This window comes from Lutjanus erythropterus, chromosome 11, assembly GCF_056507025.1.
Source record: "Lutjanus erythropterus isolate fLutEry1 chromosome 11, fLutEry1.hap2, whole genome shotgun sequence".
Lineage (NCBI taxonomy): Eukaryota > Metazoa > Chordata > Actinopteri > Lutjaniformes > Lutjanidae > Lutjanus > Lutjanus erythropterus.
In genome coordinates this window covers 25,324,662-25,342,838 of record NC_139327.1, presented here as the reverse complement: position 1 = coordinate 25,342,838, position 18,177 = coordinate 25,324,662, and the positions used below count along the sequence as shown (strand labels likewise).

The window sequence follows — 18,177 nt, the reverse complement described above, 5'->3', positions numbered from 1 at the left end:
TTGAAGATGTTCCTTTCCATTCTTCCATGTGACAAGCTTTCTGTTTATCTACACACTCTGTCAAATGACTCAAAATACTAATTTTATTATTTCTTTTAGTGTTGATATGATTAGGACCAATCCTTCTGCAAACAGTCCACAAGAGCACCAGAAACACCCACAGAAAGACAAAGTGTATTAAAAGGGGGGAAATGGCAAATAAATTATAATTACATCTGAGTACACAGAATAATCAGGCCATAACTGAATGTTGTAAAGAAAAAGGAGACTGAAACTGTTGTTGTTAAATTTGTTTCTTCAGCTATGAGCATGATCTGCAGACTACAGGTAACCTACAGGTGATCTAACAGGATGTCCGTGTCTCTTCCTCTACTCTCTCGTAAGTCTGTGGAAAACTGTCCGACTTGACTTCATCTTGAACGTACCTATTTTCAGACACTGTGATTTACTTCTCACAGATTCACCATTAGCTGTTCACCTGCACAGTTTATGATGTTGTAAATAGTATCATTGTAACCCTGGACTATCAAAACATTGGGGTATACACCACCTTTTCTGTGTTAACATGTCGTGTTTATGAGATATGATGAGAAATACATAATTTGGTTATGGCGGGGAATAAAATGGCCGCCACAAGGCGTTTTTGCGATGGCTCCATTTAAAAGTGCACCGAACTGTACAAGTTTGTCAAGTTTCATGCTTTTGTGGGAAAGGTGATGTTATTTTGACATGTCACCTGGACTATACTGGCTATATCAATATGTTTCAGAGTTCTATGTTCTTTACTCACTGTCATGACGGTCTCACGATGAAAAAGTGGATCAACCATTCGCGTTTAGCAGTTTTGACCCTACAGACTCTCCGTAGCTGAAGAGGAAACAGCAGCGCGGGTTGTATGTGTGAATACATTTCGCGGGAGAGTAGCTCAAATAGCCGTAAGCCTATCTGCTGTCAACAAATACGAAGTCACAAAAGAGTCATTAAATCAATAACGCGATGAGTTTGTGGGTGGACAAATATCGGCCGACGTCCCTCGGTAAACTGGACTATCATAAAGAGCAGGCAGCTCAACTGAAAAACCTGGTGAGAGAAAAAAAATTGCGTGCATGTTGACTGTGTTCAGGCTATGCTAGCATTAGCATCATACTCTACACCTGCGTTATGAGTAATATCGACTAGTTTAATTTACCTTCTTTTACCTGGAGAAATGAAACCCCGTGCGAATAACCCGGAGATGAGATAGCAAGTTTGATAACAGTGTCCATCATCTCAAGCTTGTTTGACCGTTAACGTAAGATATATATGTGTCATGCCATTTGTTTGCCACCGTTGCCAGATTCGTCCCACAAGGTTTGCTTTTTTAATTGTATTTATTTTAAAATAATTGAAAACAGGGACAGTGCGTTTTAATGAACATTTTCATTTAAATATGCAAGATTATAGTCAGAGGCTAATTTCAGTCTGTAGCCCCTTGGCAGGTTGATGTTGCAGAACAAACTTCACAACTTACAATTGTACGTACACTTCACTACAGTAGAAAATGAGTAAAACAAGAAATAGAAAATTAGCAATAACAACAACTACTGCAATAGACAAAGACACACAAACAACAGTACAAGAGATGATTGTGAAAGACAAAAGTAACAGGTGCTAAAGTGCTAGTGTTACTGCACATTATTTATTATAAAGTGCTGGTGAATATTGCTCAAGGTCTGAATGCACAGATGACTGTATGCACATACTACTGCACAAAGATGTATTTATGTACAGTGCACAGTTTTATTCTAGTTAGAAGTGCTCATAAGTCTGGCTTGCTTTAATGTAGTGTTGTTTCTTGACAAAAGCAAATAACGACATGTCAATAAATACACATATTTCTCAATAAAGGAAAATAATAGAATAGTTAGTGTCACCAGGCCTGTTCAATATAACCGGTCCAAAAACCAGCCCAATGTCAGAACTCAGATATGCTCCTGCTAAACCATAAGCACTGCTTTTAAAGTCCAGCAGAATTGCGGTCAGTACCTGTGTTTACAAGCCTGTTTCATGTTAAAATTGCTGCCATGAAAAAGATCTACTCTGCAGGCAAACAGCACCACAGACCTTTGCAATCCTGTGTATAGTCCAGTGGAGCCTAAACAAACCTAATCTTATAAAGGGTATCCTCTGTTTGTTTCAGGTTCAATGTGGCGACTTCCCACACTTGTTGGTTTACGGTCCATCTGGTGCGGGGAAGAAGACCCGCATCATGTGTCTGCTGAGGGAGCTGTATGGAGCTGGAGTGGAGAAGCTTCGCATAGAGCACCAGACCATTGTGGTGAGAGGGCAAATAATAAATACATAATCACTAGAACCCCTGTTCAATATTTTACTGCCTTACAATGTGGAGTTTCTCCAGACTCCTCCCCTCAGTCTTCATGAGCTCACAAACAAATTGTCAGTTGCATCTCTGTTTTGTGTTTTTCATCTCCAGGCTCCATCAAAGAAAAAAATTGAGATCAACACAATAGCCAGCAACTATCACCTGGAAGTCAACCCAAGGTAAGTAAGTATATTTACTAAAGCATTGACTTAAGTACAGTATTGAGGTACTTGATTATTCCACTCCATTTCAGAGAAAATTGTATTTTTTACTCCACTGCATTGATTACTATACTTTACAGATTAAGACTTTATCAACAGGTCTATATGGTTGGCATATAACACAAATACTGCATGTTTTGTCTGTAGTAGACAAAAAAAAAAACATACTTTAGTTTGTTGGACTTCAGGTATTTCTGTTCTGTCACACAGTGATGCTGGAAACCAGGACCGTGTGGTGATTCAAGAGCTGATTAAAACTGTGGCTCAGTCTCAACAGATCCAGTCAAGCACCCAGAGAGAGTTCAAAGGTTGAAAAGACACACATCACTTTGTACTTTGTGTCAGTTTAACCTGTGAATGCTGCTCCATGTTCAGTCCATGTTCTAGAGTAACGGAGGGTCATCTTTCCTCTTTTAACTAGTTTTTCTCCATGTAAAACCATGATATCAGATTGTCACTCTTGTAGTAATCAGCACATGTTTGTTCTCAGTGGTGTTGCTAACAGAGGTGGACAGACTCACTAAGGATGCCCAGCATGCTTTGCGTCGGACAATGGAAAAGTACATGGCCACCTGCCGTCTCATCCTGTGCTCTACCTCCACCTCCAAAGTCATTGGGCCGATTCGGAGCCGTTGTCTGGCTATCAGAGTTCCTCTGCCAAGCACAGAAGAGGCAAGATGGAGATGATGTGCTTTAGATAGTAGCTAGTTATCATCTGAAAATTGTGTATCAGAATGCCTAAAATTTGCCTTATAAGTTAAGTCCAGATCATGACAATAATTTTATCTTAACTTCCCTTTTGTTTTTCTTGTTTGCCAGGTCTGCAGTGTTCTGACATCAGTCTGTAAAAAGGAGGGTCTTCTCCTCCCACCCGAACTGGCCAAACAAATCGCTGAGAAGTCTGGTCGCAACCTTCGCAAAGCCCTTCTGATGTGTGAAGCCTGCAGAGTGCAGCAGTAAGATGTCACAAAACGTATTAGCATTCCTCCACGGTGTTATCTTTGGATTACTATGGAATGTAAACGAAAAGTACCGGCTTTGTTTAGCCTGTGTTAATCTTTTCCAGGTATCCTTTCTCAGTGGACCAAGATGTTCCGGCGACAGACTGGGAAGTCTACCTCAGAGAGACAGCTAATGCCATCGTCAGCCAGCAGAGCCCTCAGAGGTAGGAAAGGAAAAGTGATTAGGTTTAGTTGGTTCTGATAGTGACAAAAGAAAGCTGATCAGACTTGTGGGGATGTTTTCATGCTGAAGCCATGTCCGTCTCTGTTCCAGGTTGTTGGAGGTTCGAGCCAGACTGTACGAGCTGCTGACTCACTGCATCCCTCCTGATGTCATTATGAAGGTACCGTTTGATATGGCTCATCTCCCATCAACATGTTGAAACAGTTTTCAGTACAATTTAAGGCAGGGCTGCCCCTCATCAGTTAAAGAGGTTTTTTTTGCCACTGATGGGCTCAGATGTTTATTTTAGGTGTTAGAAGACATTATGGGAAAGATTGCTCTCGTGAGAGATTGGGCTACACAATTGAGATGAATTGATATGATTCTCTCGCATGATTCTTAGTTTTGTAAGTTAAACACTGATTGCACTCTTAGACCTGCAAGTAAAAAAATTAGTCTGAGATGCTTACTGTTGAGACAAGGATTTAAACAGATGACATAGACATACAACATACTTGACTTAAACATGGTGTATATCAAAGTGCTGGGCTTAAACTTAGAAGTGTCTTGTAAAATACCCCAAGTTTCAATTCGTTCCAAAGCTAATTAGTCAATACATGAATGCATTGGGGAAAAGGAGCAAGTAAATTATCATCATTTAGAAATGGGACTGCATAGATTGATGAATTGAAATCACAATTTTTTGTTAGGATTTATCGTGAGAGACCTTTTTTTTTTTTTCTCTTCTAAGAGAACAGAGAGAACTGGACTCACTTTGTAAAACATCATCATCAGCTTCATTCAAACTTGACAATAGACAAAATAAAACTCACCAAGAACATCTTGGTTCATCTTTCCTCTGTTCCAACAATCACCGACTCTGGTTTGGTTGAAACAATTTGTTAATTCACGGCATGAAGGAGCAGAGAATGAAGAGCAGGTGATGCTGGACAGCTGGGGAGAGAGAGGCTCCTCGAAGTGCTTTTTTTTTAGCGCTTTTTTTTTTTAATAAGTCAACTATAGCAGGACATAACACAACCAAATCATTTAATATTTGTGTTGGACGGCCAAATCCGATTCAACTGAAAGAAATCTTAGTTGGGGACAGTTTAAGTTAATGAGTATTAATTCTCCTCGTCCAATTGTCTACCAGGGTCTGGTAACGGAGTTGTTGAGGAACTGCGACGGCCAGCTGAAGACAGAGGTGGCCCACATGGCAGCTTACTACGAACACAGACTGCAGCTGGGCAACAAAGCTATCTACCACCTGGAGGCCTTCACCGCCAAGTTTATGGCCATCTACAAGAAGTTCATGGAGGACGGTCTGGATGGCATGATGTTTTGACTCTGAATGGACTTAAATACAGATACAACTTGCTCTTGTGCCCCAACAAGACTTCGTGCATTTAGAATATACTGCAAGGACAAGAGATGTTTTCCTAAAAAATTACACTATAACATTACAATAAATTACTTTGTTTAAAGTCTGGTGTTTCTGGATGGATATAAACTAATGTGTTTTATTACCATGAGCAGACATAATGTTACTGTTGAGTTACTGTACCTCTTCATCTCATTGACCATCACTCCTGAAATCATATTAAGCTTGACCTGAGTGGCCACTGGGTGTTAAAAACATGACACCAGCTAAAATAAGGTTGTCAAAAGTATTGATACTTCAGTCAATGTCTATTGATTATACTATCAAAAGTACCAAAGGCATAAAAAATTATCTTAAGTGCTCATTGAAGACTTCAGTTTAGTTCAGTCCTGCCTGAAGTTTGCTGTGATTCAGCAAAACCCGTAGGTTTTCAATTGTTTTCTGTATCCACACTTGTGCAGTTTGTTAATAAAAAAAAATTCCTAGTTTGTGTGCCGAGGACTTTTTTCCTTCTTCTTGTGTTATCACAAGAGGTATTAAATGTATTTAACATAAGTATTGTACTAGTATCAAAGTTTAAAATCCTGGTGTTGCTCAAACTGTCCCAGTATGTGAGACAGACTGGAAACAAGGGGTGAAAGTGAGAGGAATTGATGTACCAAAGCTGCTCAGTCTGAATCAAAGCAGGGGCATCACAAGTGTCTAATTTTGAATTCGAATACACCAAAAGATGTAGTGTCTGCATTTGTTGTTTTTTTTTCACCTTCTTACTTAAGCAAATTTATTGTCAGCCGAACAAGAAGGGCAGATAAATATTCAGTACAGCCATAAAATCTACCAAAACAAACAAGTGTGAATAGCTCATTATCAGACAAAAAACCTTTTAAAATAGTCCTGTGATATGTATTAAAAGCAAGGTAAAAGTATATGAATTCAGCTAGAAAGCAAACTCCTTTGGATAGCAACATGATGGAGAGCAAGAAGTCTTAAAAACAGAAACTCCTACTGAATAAACCTTCACCATCCAAACAGCACAAACGCACAAACAGTCCATTTTGAAAAGGCCATTCTGTGATAAATACTGTCATCTGGAACTGATAAAGAGCAGCTTTTTGTCAAGTGTTTTAGAAATGAAGTGATGATTTGTTACCAGTCTCCCCCCTTATTATGTTAAATGTTTACATGATTGATAAAATATACCTAAACTTTGACTATTCTGAACTGGAATCAGACAGTTTGGTTAAGTGTATTGTCAGACCTCTTGATCCAGTGACATTCAACAACTTAAAATATAAGTAGCCTGTGGAGCTTCCTTTGTGATTCAGGTACCTAAAGTTAATTTTCATGTTGAATTTACCTAATTTGGTCTTAAAGCCCGTGTTGAACAAGGGTTAAAGGAGAAATATGTAATAACCCAGCATTCAGAAATGAGCATTGCCATCCAAATGGTGAATTGGAGCCATAAATGGTGCATTAAATGGGTCACATCCACATTAAATAATCAATCTATTCTCCTTCCTCTACAGACTCAAAGTCCAGGCAGGTCATGTGCAGGCTGCACGGACACCGAACAGCGGCGCACATGAGCGCAACAATATATTCTGAGAATGACAAGTCCTATAGTCGTTTATAACTGTCAACTGTCTCTCAATGTAAAGTTACGTCTGTAATCTGGAAAATAAAACCCCACTCCTTTGAAAATATACACTCTAGAGATGGAGTACAGTAACTGCCAATCTCTATTAACATGTTTAATTTAAACACTTCCTCCTCCTAAGAGATTTCTGATGATCTCTTATGACTCATGAACTCATTCGACATTAGACTGAACTGTAATGAATGTGAAACGTGCAACAAAACCAGTTATTCTGGCTGTAACATTGTTGTCAGAGAAGCATTTATTTTAACGTAGCGCATTTCCTTAAACTCTGATGACATATCATGGTCATTTTATAATTTAGTGCAGTAAATGTATCACATATTGAGTATTGAGTCTTCAATATATCTAAAAATATAAAGAATGGGCCTTCATGGTTTTATAAATTGTAAAAGGTGCCTTGCAGGTTTTACACAGTTCTATAACCTAAAATGTGAAGGTTATTGATCAATTTTCGTTATTCAGCCTTAATTCAATGTAAAGGTGCCATACGTACAATAATGGTTGTACAGTAAAACTGAACTCTACACAGCTGAACAATAAGCTCTTCTTTTCCCCCACGAGTCATTTGTAACAAGACAAAAACCTTCAGTAGCACTCCTTGTGTCTCTTGGCTGTGTAGTAGATAATGAGGCCCAGGGTGATTAACACTCCTGAACCTACCAGAGTGAGGAAGCCCACCACAGGCCTCTTGACCAGCACGTGGCAGCCCAGGCAGGGCTGAGGCATGCTGGGACACTGCTGAGGCGCAGTCCCCTGAATGGGGAAGCCGTTGTTCTGGATGATGTTGCGGTAGTTCGAGAGAGAGGCCTTATCGATGACTTCTTCGTGGACGTGGCCGTACAAGCCGAACCCTGGGTCCCTCTGGTCGGTCAGAGCGTAGGCGAAGTAACCCTTGAGGTTCACGCCGTCCAGAGTGTACGCTGAGGAGGGAGGAGGAAGGACATGACATCCGTCTAGTACTTTATTTCTACATTATACTCCTTTATCACCGCAGTGCAATCAACGGTCTACTTTCATTCTACTAGAAATAAAAAATGCACATATGCACAACATCATATGCTTGATTTACAATGTCACCACAGCTGTACAGGTATTATAATTTAACATATTTATTTTCCAGGCCTTAATCATCATCCGTAAAAATGCTCCTCTCGACTTACTACTACCTGTTATCAATTAACCCGTTTACCTTTTGAATGTTCCCAGGCTTTTGTTGCCCCTGTACCAACTTTTTGTCACATTTCACAGGCATCAAATTCAGAACGAGTGTATATTTACAAAAAAACAATAAAGTTCATGAGTTTGAACATTAAAGAGCTTGTCCTTGTACTGTATTCAACTGAATATAGGTCTAAAGGTTTTTGAAAACCTTTTCATTCTCTTTTTATTTATGTTTTACACAACCTTTTTGGAATTGGGGTTTGTAAAAAAGTAAAAATGAAGCAATGCTTTATGTTCTACAGTTGATGTACAGTATTGTAAGCATCACTCTCTATGGTTGCCACTTAGTGGTGACAGAGCAGACTACAACGTTCAGTAAAATAACAGTATGTGCACATCACAGCGTGACACAGCAAAGTTTCAAAGTGCTGACTGAAGTTTTCAGTGAGTGTAACCCAATAAACTTTACAAGGACAGGTGAGAGGATAGCAGGTAACATTGAGTCTACAGTTCAGTGTAGCGTGTGTGTGTGCATCTGTGTTGATATTTTTGTGCGCTTACGTGTGCGTGTGTGTTCTGAGTCAGCAAACTATTCAAGGGTCGGTGACCTAAATACCTGTCTAATAATTAAGCTGTTCAGAGGCCAGTGAGGGAAAAACTTCGGTCACCTCTGAAGGTTTGATCACTCAGCGCACACACACACACACACACACACGCAGGGATAATAATATTCAGCTCCCAGGTACACTGCATTGATCATATAAAATCTCAACAGCAGCAGGATGTGTGTGTTTGTAGTGTCACCTTTCAGCGCCTCATTGATGTAGTTGTACAGATAGTAGACTCGCAGGCTGTCTTTGAAGTGGGCTGGGTCTTCCTGGACCCCGTTAGCCATCACATAAACGGGTACATCACAGTAGTGCTCCTTCACCTGACACAGCACAAGAGCAATGTCAGCTTTTATCTCTGTCAAGCTTCTTATATCAAAGTTTATCATATTGAAACAACAATTTAGTTAAGAGTTTTCATCCCCTTTGTATGAAAACATTTGAACATTTTATGGCACACAATGTGTAGGAAAAAAAAAGGTCAATTAGGTCGACACTGAACGTTTCAACTCTTTACAAATCTGTGCAAGACCAGGCGAAATGACTCACCCAGTTCAGGGCTTTCCTCAGGCCCCAGGGCACAACAGGCCTCGGAGACATGATCCACGTGGTGTCTATCATGTGTTGGACCTCTAGCATTGCTGTGTAGGTGTACCTGCAGACACAGAAATGACAAAATTGTGATCTCATGTCCTTAAAATGCTGGAAGCATCACTATATCAGGGCAACATATTTATCTTCATTTATCTTGACAGGGGATATTTGTTGCATGTCGTACGCCTTTCTCTCCCAACTTGTTTCAACGTCGTTTGTATGTTTTGTGTCTTACGAGTCTTCCTTGGCATGTGTCACCAGCTTGGTACTGAAGTGGCTGATGGCAAAGAAGTCATACGTCCCTTTAACCAGCTGTCTGTCCTCTTCATTGAACACTGGCAGGCTGTGGAGACACAGAAAAGATGGCACATATAGAAGCTGATATAACAGTAAACTTAAACCAGTGAAGGATGTTAACAGTTTTGGCTTTGCCCCATTAACTACTAATTGAATATACTTCATATATGGAAAAAAGCCAACCAATAAAAACATAACAGATTTTCAACAGTCCTGCCCAGTGATACTTACTGATATCCCTCTATACTACACCTTTGAATAATGCTGGTGTAAATCCAGTCCTAAATTATAACCAGAAACACACAGAGGCTAAATGATGTGTCCATGAGTCTGCATTGCTTATTTACAGCTGCCAAAGTCACTGTATTGAAGTATAGACAAAATATTTGTACTCAAGTGAGTTGAGCTGACGCAGCCAGCTCCTCATTCCCAGAGGATAGTCCCCATTGCCAAAGATTGGCTCTGCGAACCAGCCGACCCGGAAGTCCAAAACCCTTTTAGCCGGTTCCACGTCTTCACGGCTGAATAAAAACGCCGGTTCCACCCAGTCCATGTGCAGAGCCAGAGACACCTGAGACACGACACAAAACAAGGAAGCACAAGTGATCATCTGTGATTGTATGAAAACTTCATTATCAGTTAATCTCACGCAGCAGTTTGACTGACCTGTCCTCCCTGTGTGTGTCTGAACTCGCGGTCGTAAGCGTGCCAGGCGAGAGCGTGCGCCCGCAGCATCTGATGACCCTCCTGGTAGCTCACCATCTCATCGTTGGGCTCATTCAGGGTGATCCACATCTTCACGTGGGCACCGAGTTCTCTGTAACAAAGTCTGGCGTAGTCTGCGAACGCCTCTGGAGTCCCTCTGAGAAAAAAAAAAGCCACAATTGCAGAATTGCATTTCTGTCAAACTGTATCTACATGAAAATTAGGTCACTCATTATTTTACAGTACACTGATAAGAGCAAGGATTCAAGGTCATTTATTATTATCAGTACACAACACAGGATTGTATAACAAAATGAGAGTTGTACTTCCTTCACTATACACACAAAATCAGATTAGACAAAAATAGAAATAATGTTCTTTACTAGTCAGTATTTAACCCTCTATTAGACCCTTATAGGACTTTCTTAGAGGGCAATTAGGGACACATTACAACCAACTGTAGTGTAAAAAAAAAAGTGAAATGTGTGCCTAATCTGTTGTTTTGTGATATAAAGTATAGATCGTCTCTGTCTTAATAAACTGACTTCCTGCATGACCTGTCAATCTGCTTGGCTGCTCAGATAATGAAAGATCAAATAAGATTAAAAATTAGAAATATTATATATTTGAACAGCTTTTAAGAACAGACAGCAGGAAAGGTGAGAGAGAGAGAGAGGACCAAATGCTGCTGGGATCAACCCAGGCCGCCGGACAAGAACCACATTCTTAGTACACGAGGTGCTTCTTAAAGAGTATTTTTAAGAAAATAAATAAAACCTAACTCCAGGACTCCACAGTCCAAGTTTAAGCCACATTCATGCGAGCTCCTTAGATGTCCAAGTTTAACTAGCAGAGATTAAGACCTGCTCCTAGATTTATCTGAGCCCTGTCTGTAAAACTGGCCTTAAATGTTTCGACCAATAAAACTAAAAATGCCAATACATCGGATTGTTCCTTTATCAAACATTGCAATTGCTGGGCTTAATGATATCTCTTTATAACAGGAAGAGGAAAGATGTAACCATGGCAGCAAGTCATAAAAGATGGCTTCATGTTGATGACAACGAGTACAGGCTGTTCTGTGAACATTATTGCATGTTTGTTTTAACATCAGATCAGTCTACTAATTATCTTAAATTGTAAACCACACCTAACACAAAGAGATGTGCATTAGCTCTGCGTTTGGAGCAGATTTCCAAGTTCTAACATCATGAAGCTTACTCAGCATTCACGCAAATAATTTGGAATTTAAATTTAAATTAGAAACCGGCCATTGAAGAGGAGCGCTGCTGCTGGAGTTTAAAAAAAAAGAGCTTTATCCCTACAATCCTGACTGTATCTGACCTGTTCAGCCACTTGTTGGCCGTGTCCAGCGGGGCCGGCAGGCTGCTGCGTTGGCGTGTGTGGTGCCACAGCGTGACCACGGGCATGACGTTGGCCTGCAGCAGCTGGCGGGCGAAGCAGCGGTAGTAGCCCAGCAGGGTGGTGTTGGGATGATCTACATCACCTGTGGGCACCAGAGCTGACCAGTTGAGGGAGAAGTGGAAGTGATTTACCCCCACCTGCCGGATTTCATCCACCTAAAGACAGGAAGGAGGGTAAACATCACAACTTTAACTTTCATACACCCTGGTGAAACAACATTTTTTAATATCGTCCCTGAGGCAAAACACTATACAACAACATCACAGTTAACTTTCTTGCAGACAAAAAACAGTCAGAACCTTATTATTTGAGGACTGGATCGAAATAATGTCCAACGTGGTTATGAGTGAGTCATGTCCAGACTCTCAGGGCACCAAGACTGAAAACACGAAGTCCATTCCTGGACTACATTAACAACCGACATTTACCAAAGACTGAGCTCACGCATCACTTACTGTGAATGTCAGCTCATAAAAACTACGCTGATAAATCCATTTTATTGGTACTCTACTGTTTACGATTACTATCAAGTTCTACCTCATCTTTGACGAGTGTGTTGGACCAAAACATCCTGCACACTGACAATCACTTGAAGGCTATTCATTTTATTATGATGTTTCTGTCCTCTGACCTTCATTAATGTACAAATATGAATCCCAAGTGACAAAAATGTTAATTTAAATAAAGGTGTGAGAAAATCAAGGTGCTGCAAAATTTGAAAATTTTTTTTTATTTATTTATTATTTATTATATCCCTCACTGACCTCCCATACCTGGACGCTGCCCAACTGTGTTTGCCAAATATACCAAATACACAGAGATATATTATGTAAAATGTAAAATGATAAGAGTGGCAACCCACACATGGTATGTTATGTCATGTGGTTTATGAACTTTGGGTATTTAAGATGACAACTCTCTATATGTATAAGAAGCAGTCTGAGTCTTGCGAAACATCATTCAGCAAAGAATAAATGTCCGGGACCTTTTTGGTCTTTCTTTTTCACAATTTCCCGATTTTTTAATCATCCAGCATCCATCATCTTGGGTACTGGAGATGTGCACATCTTTTTTATTACTTTCTTTGCTGTATAATTACAATAATTTCGTTTCGGGGTCTGGGTGTTGTGCACTCACTGTCACGGCTTACTGAGCCAGCTGATTACAACAAAGCCACCATTGAAGTTATTAGTAACACCTTCCAACTAATGAATTAACTTCCAAACTAATTAAAATATCTGCTGTGAAAAAGGTCCTTCAGTGAATGAAGGTACACGTCTCGGGTCCATAGCTGTGGAAAATATCTGTTCTAGTAAAAAAAATTGTTCTCCTCTGGCTCTATGTTTGAGTTGAGCGCTGACTGTGTGACTGGTAGGAGGACCTACCTGCTGTCGTATGGTGGCGTAGTCGGCACAGTGTGCAGCTCGGCGTAAAGGAGGAGCACTGAAGCCCTCCAGCCTCATCAGCTCTCCGTTGTTGGAGATGTTCCACAGGTAAACGCTGGGGTCTGCAAACTGGCTGGGCGTGGTCTCCACCTACGACGCGAAGACCAACACACTCAGGTAAACATGCACTCAGTCGCCCACACACACGTTTACCTCATACACACAAGTGCAAACAAAGACCAAATGGGGCAAATCGATATTAACTGTGGGTCCTGTGCGGTTCAGCTCAGCTGGCAGACGCTGGGAGGCTGTGTGGTTTATGATTAAGAGAGAAGTCATCATCAAGGCTGTTTCGGAGCTGGACTTTCACCATGAAAACTGCAATTTCAAAACAATGTGATGATCAAAATCTAAATCGGACAAGGAGGAGAGGATCTACAGCTACTGTTTGTTTTTAAATCCTCTTTCAAATAAATCAGAGAATAAATGAATAGCTACAGAATAGTTCTGAACTATAAATTGAGTTAGTTAGTTAGTGAGGTTTATACTGAACCACAGTTAATACATCGTTAATGTTTCCTCTGTTTTCAAGGAAGTATTCAAGCTGTGTTTCATTCATCAGCAGACTCCTGACCTTTGGTACATTTGACCTGCCACAAACACACAAACAGCACACACACTCCTTCCTCTCTACTCAGCACACATACACACAACACACACACATATAACCTACCTGTATGGAGTTGGCAGACACCCCCCAGGCAAAATCACAAGGGAAGATTCCTTGTGCTGGTCTGTTCTCTGGAAGTTCTGGGAAACCGTTCCTCTGTATGACGTTCCTTTAGAAATAATAAATAAAATCATCACTTCAGGACGAGCTCGACTGAGAGCGAAAACTAGCTCTGTAGTTGGAACGCACATGCCATTATAAATACAGTTTTATCAACAAAAAAACAAAAACAATGTCAGTTGGACAGGATGGTGCAGGGCCCCTTTACTTCAAACTCCGCGCTCAGTAATTTGACGTTCTTGTTAAAATGGCATTGCATTTGGTGATGAGTGCACTCGACTTATCTAGGACTCAAAAGACAATTTTTAGGACTCAGTTGTGACTTGGGACTTGAGTGCAAAGACCTGAGACTTAATTGGCTCCATCTCAGTACCAAAAACCAGCACCAACCAGCAGCTTGTAAGTAAACATACAAGCACAACAGAGTACACTGAGCCTCCACATCTACCTCACCTGCCCCCACACACCTCAGCAACAAAACACACAGACACGCAAGCAAAAGGACAAATAAACAAAGAAAAAATAACATAAAAACAACTGCACCAAACAATCAACAACATAAGAAAGGACAAAAGACAACAAAAGAAAAAAAAACTAGCAATAACCTAACAGTCCATAATTTATGATGTATATCCATAAAAGTTCTGGGCCATAAAAAGTCCAGGCCGGATTCATTATTGATCTCCTCTAGAAACGTAAGCAAATAATGGGGACCGCAGTTCCTGAAAAATATGTCCTTGATTATTTTATCCTAAGGTTGGTCGCTCTAATCTTAAAAAATGTGCTATTTGGTCCAAGAACAGGTTGTTAGTCAGAGGGGATTAATTTTTATCAAAATAGAAGTGTGCATTTACAGATGACTTTGCCAACACCTATGCGTAAATGATCCTTCTTTAGTTTTGCATCTAAGACAGTTAGGTGAAATATCTTTAGAAATTCTATGCATATTCACGGAAATGATCTGCACAAATTCCATTATACATCCTTTTTCAAAATCACCACTCGTCATACCATAGTATGTACCTGTAAAAGGTGGCGGATGTCTTTGGCTCCCTCTTCATGTCGGGAGCGTTGAAGTCGACATAGTAAAGTCCCCGTCGTATCCCATACTCTCTGTGCCACTCAAAGCCGTCTATCAGAGACCACGCCGTGTATCCAATCACATTCACTCCATCTATGACGATTGCTGTGTGGCAAACATAGACAGATGAACAGCCCAGACTGAAGTCACAACTTTTCCTAACTTGAGATTTCAATTTCATGCAAATTTGTTCAATTTAATTATTGTAAAAACGGATAAAAGCTTAAAAATATGGATCTTTGCGCTGCTTGTGGTGAATGTATGACATCAGACTGTCATTACTCACATTTGAGTGCCTCTGCGATGAACCTCTTGAGGTAGTACATGTGTTTTGGGTCTTCTGTCTTGGTATTTCCAAGGACGTACCTGTGTCAAGCAGCAGGGAAAACAGGATGTTTCACAACAAAGAAAACAGAACAACACACGTGACCGTCACAGAAAAATCAGCACAACATCTGCACCTACCAACCACTCTGCACCACAAAGATGGGTGGCTTGTTGTACTCTGCGTTGACCCAGTAGAGCAGCATCCTGAGGTCCAGATCCTCCTGCTGCCCAAACTTCAGGCTGTCGTTGATGAGCTGGAAGCTCAGGGCCGCTCCATGAGAGAGGGCGAAGAAGTCGGCCGTTCCTCTCACCTGCTCCCTCTCCTCCCGGGTGAAGGAGGGCAGCCTTGAGCCCAGCCTCGCCTTCATGCAGGGAGGGTAGTCTCCATCTATGAAGAGCGGCCGGGCGAACCAGCCCAGGACGTGGTCCAGGGAGCACTGGCACTCTTGCAGGCTTTCCAGGCGGGTGCGACTGGGCTTGATCCAGTGGGAGGCCAGCGCCATGGACAGCTTGCCCTGCTGGCGGGGTCGGTAGTGGCGGTCGTAGAGATGCCATGCAGCTGCATGAGCCTGGAGGACAGAAAAGACAATGGGTACTCTTTTTGTGTCTCCTAAAGTAAAGCAATATATAATATTGAGTAGTTAGCGAGTAGTCCTTCATTATCTCATGATTACTTACTTTTCTGTGACCCCTAAAGTAAAGTGATAGATAATACTGCGTAGTTACTAAGTAGTCCCTCATTACCTTATGATTAATTACTCTTTGTGTCCCTGCAAGTAAAGTGATACATAATACTAAGTAGTCCTACCTTGCATTGTGATCACTTACTCATTTTTTGAGTGACTACTTAATAACTACTCAATATTATCCATCACTTTACGTACTTTACAAAAAGAGTATGTAATGTTTAAGTAATTAGTAATTAATGAGTTGTTACTAGTTTTGTGCTGTTCACCAGCTGGTTCAGTTACTCAGGAACCTTTCATACAGAAAGTGGTCCATCTGATCGATTCACAGATATTCATTACCTAATAATTCATTAATATAAGCTCTGTTGTACACATCACTCTTACTATATGGTCTTTCATTAGTAATGATCAGGGTAATACTTATTAATTATTAATCAATTATCGAGTCATTCATGACTAGTTCCTCCTTTGTTTTGTGAAGGCCTACTATTGTAACGTGTCACAAATAAATTAATAAGTATTGCAAAATAATTATGTCAAAGTTTTACTCTGAACTCACCTTGAGTAGGTTGTGTCCAACCCGGAACGGGAGATCAGGGTCGTTCTTTATCCCGGGAGCGAGCACGCCGGTGCCGTACCCGTGCCGCGCCACCACGAACGGGTTATCAATGGTGATCCAAAACTTCACATCATCACCGAAAGTCTGGAAACAGAAATCGGCGTAGTCCCTGAAAATGCTCACCAGCTCCGGGTTACTCCACCCGCCGAGGGTCTGCTGCAGGTGGTCGGGCAGGTCCCAGTGGTAGAGGGTGACCACCGGCTGGACGTGGATCTCCTTCAGTCTCTTGATGAGGGCGCGGTAGTAGTTGGTGCCGATCTCGTTGTAGCTCCCGCGGGTGCCGTTGGGAAATATCCTGGACCAGGACAGGGAGAACCTGTAGTGGCTGACCCCGAGCTGCCCGATGGCTCGGATGTCGGCGTGGATGTTGTGGTAGCTGTCGCTGCCCACGTCCCCGGTGGCCTTGCGGGTTCCACCGCGCGTAAAAGTGTCCCAGATGGACAGCCCCTTGCCATCCTTCTCGAACGCGCTCTCTACCTGGTACGCCGCCGTGCCCACCGCCCAGATGAAGTCTTTGGGGAAGGTGTCGTAGAGGAAAGCCCTGTCTCCTGGATAGGGCAGTTTACTGAAACGTCTCCACGTTTTCAAACCAGCGTTGGGCTTTGCTGTAGCGGAGGTGAAGAGGAGAAATGTCAAAGGGGCGAGCAGAGCACGCATGGTGCCTGTCAGTACCGGCCTCAGATGTCCAGTTTTTGACTCTAATCTTCATTTAACCATACTTGGAGACATTGGGTGACTGAACAGCGGCGGTGGAGTGCAGCCAGCCAGCTGTGACCCCACCACACGCCGCCTCTCTAAATCTATCAATTATTAGCCAAAGCACCTGACGCACGAAGGTCTCCAGGCACAACATGATGTTAAGAGCCTGAAATGATCAATCTTTTGTCAAGCAGGGACACATTAGTTTCTGTAGGAATAGATGAGGGGTGCTCATTTATTATTTAACTTTTCATTGAGTTTCTCTTTAAATAACATACATTTGCAGGAATTTAGTGGAATCCAGCAGTCTTTTTTTTCTCATTAACTTTAGCAAATGTTCAAGTTTTATTTGTTCTAGGAAATTAAACTTGGGGCTTTTAGCATTTGTTTTTAGAACACTTAAGAACTTTTAAACATGAGTTCTTCTAAGTTGAATTCTTTTGACTTGAAATGATGAGTTAAATGAATGCACTGTACGGAGTTCAATAAACTCATTAAATTAAGTTTCTAAAGACATATAATCATCATAATAGCAGACCTCAAATCTGTTTGTCAAATGTCAATGTGACCAAAGAGCTGTTGGTTCAACTTAATATCTTAATCTTACTGAACATGTTTTCTTAAGAACTGAATTCATATCAAGTGAATTTGACCAGAAAAAATGTATGTTTTGAATCATTACAATTAGTCTTTTCAAATTCAAATTCAAATTTTAGGGCAGCATGGACACTTTAAACTTTAAACTTCTGAGCCTTTAAGTTAAAACAAATGTTTTTTGTTTGTTTGTTTGTTTGTTTTAAGTGACGACCAAAAGAAAATAAGTAAATAAAAAACATGGTAAGCAAATATGATTAAATTATTTTTTCAGCAGTTGAATTAAAGGCCTCAGTTGTGCTTTTAGGATCAGGAGAGTGACCCAGGTGCAAAAGCCTTAATATGATCTCATTTACAGCACCATTATCATACATCCTCTGTTGGCAGATAATCTCATAACTAAATTTAAATGTCA

At 41.0% G+C, this 18,177-nt stretch overlaps 2 protein-coding genes across 2 annotated transcripts; one reads left to right on the top strand and one right to left on the bottom strand.

Moving 5' to 3' along the window:
* Positions 1-865: 865 nt before the first annotated feature.
* Positions 866-5,231, top strand: rfc3 (replication factor C (activator 1) 3). The gene is made up of 9 exons (XM_084729798.1): positions 866-1,083; positions 2,180-2,317; positions 2,474-2,541; positions 2,794-2,891; positions 3,074-3,255; positions 3,403-3,539; positions 3,650-3,748; positions 3,859-3,928; positions 4,901-5,231. Exons 1-9 carry the CDS (start codon positions 997-999, stop codon positions 5,090-5,092), a joined length of 1,071 nt encoding a protein of 356 aa, XP_084585924.1. The 5' UTR covers positions 866-996; the 3' UTR covers positions 5,093-5,231.
* A 937-nt stretch (positions 5,232-6,168) lies between these two features.
* kl (klotho) lies at positions 6,169-17,142 on the bottom strand. Its single transcript, XM_084729797.1, has 13 exons — positions 16,410-17,142; positions 15,300-15,730; positions 15,121-15,200; positions 14,777-14,939; positions 13,697-13,802; positions 12,964-13,113; positions 11,498-11,733; positions 10,115-10,310; positions 9,841-10,019; positions 9,387-9,494; positions 9,107-9,212; positions 8,754-8,880; positions 6,169-7,708 (listed from the first exon to the last, which is right to left on the bottom strand). The coding sequence occupies exons 1-13, from the start codon at positions 17,124-17,126 to the stop codon at positions 7,374-7,376; spliced, it is 2,934 nt and encodes a 977-aa protein (XP_084585923.1). The 5' UTR covers positions 17,127-17,142; the 3' UTR covers positions 6,169-7,373.
* Between the last annotated feature and the right edge of the window lie 1,035 nt (positions 17,143-18,177).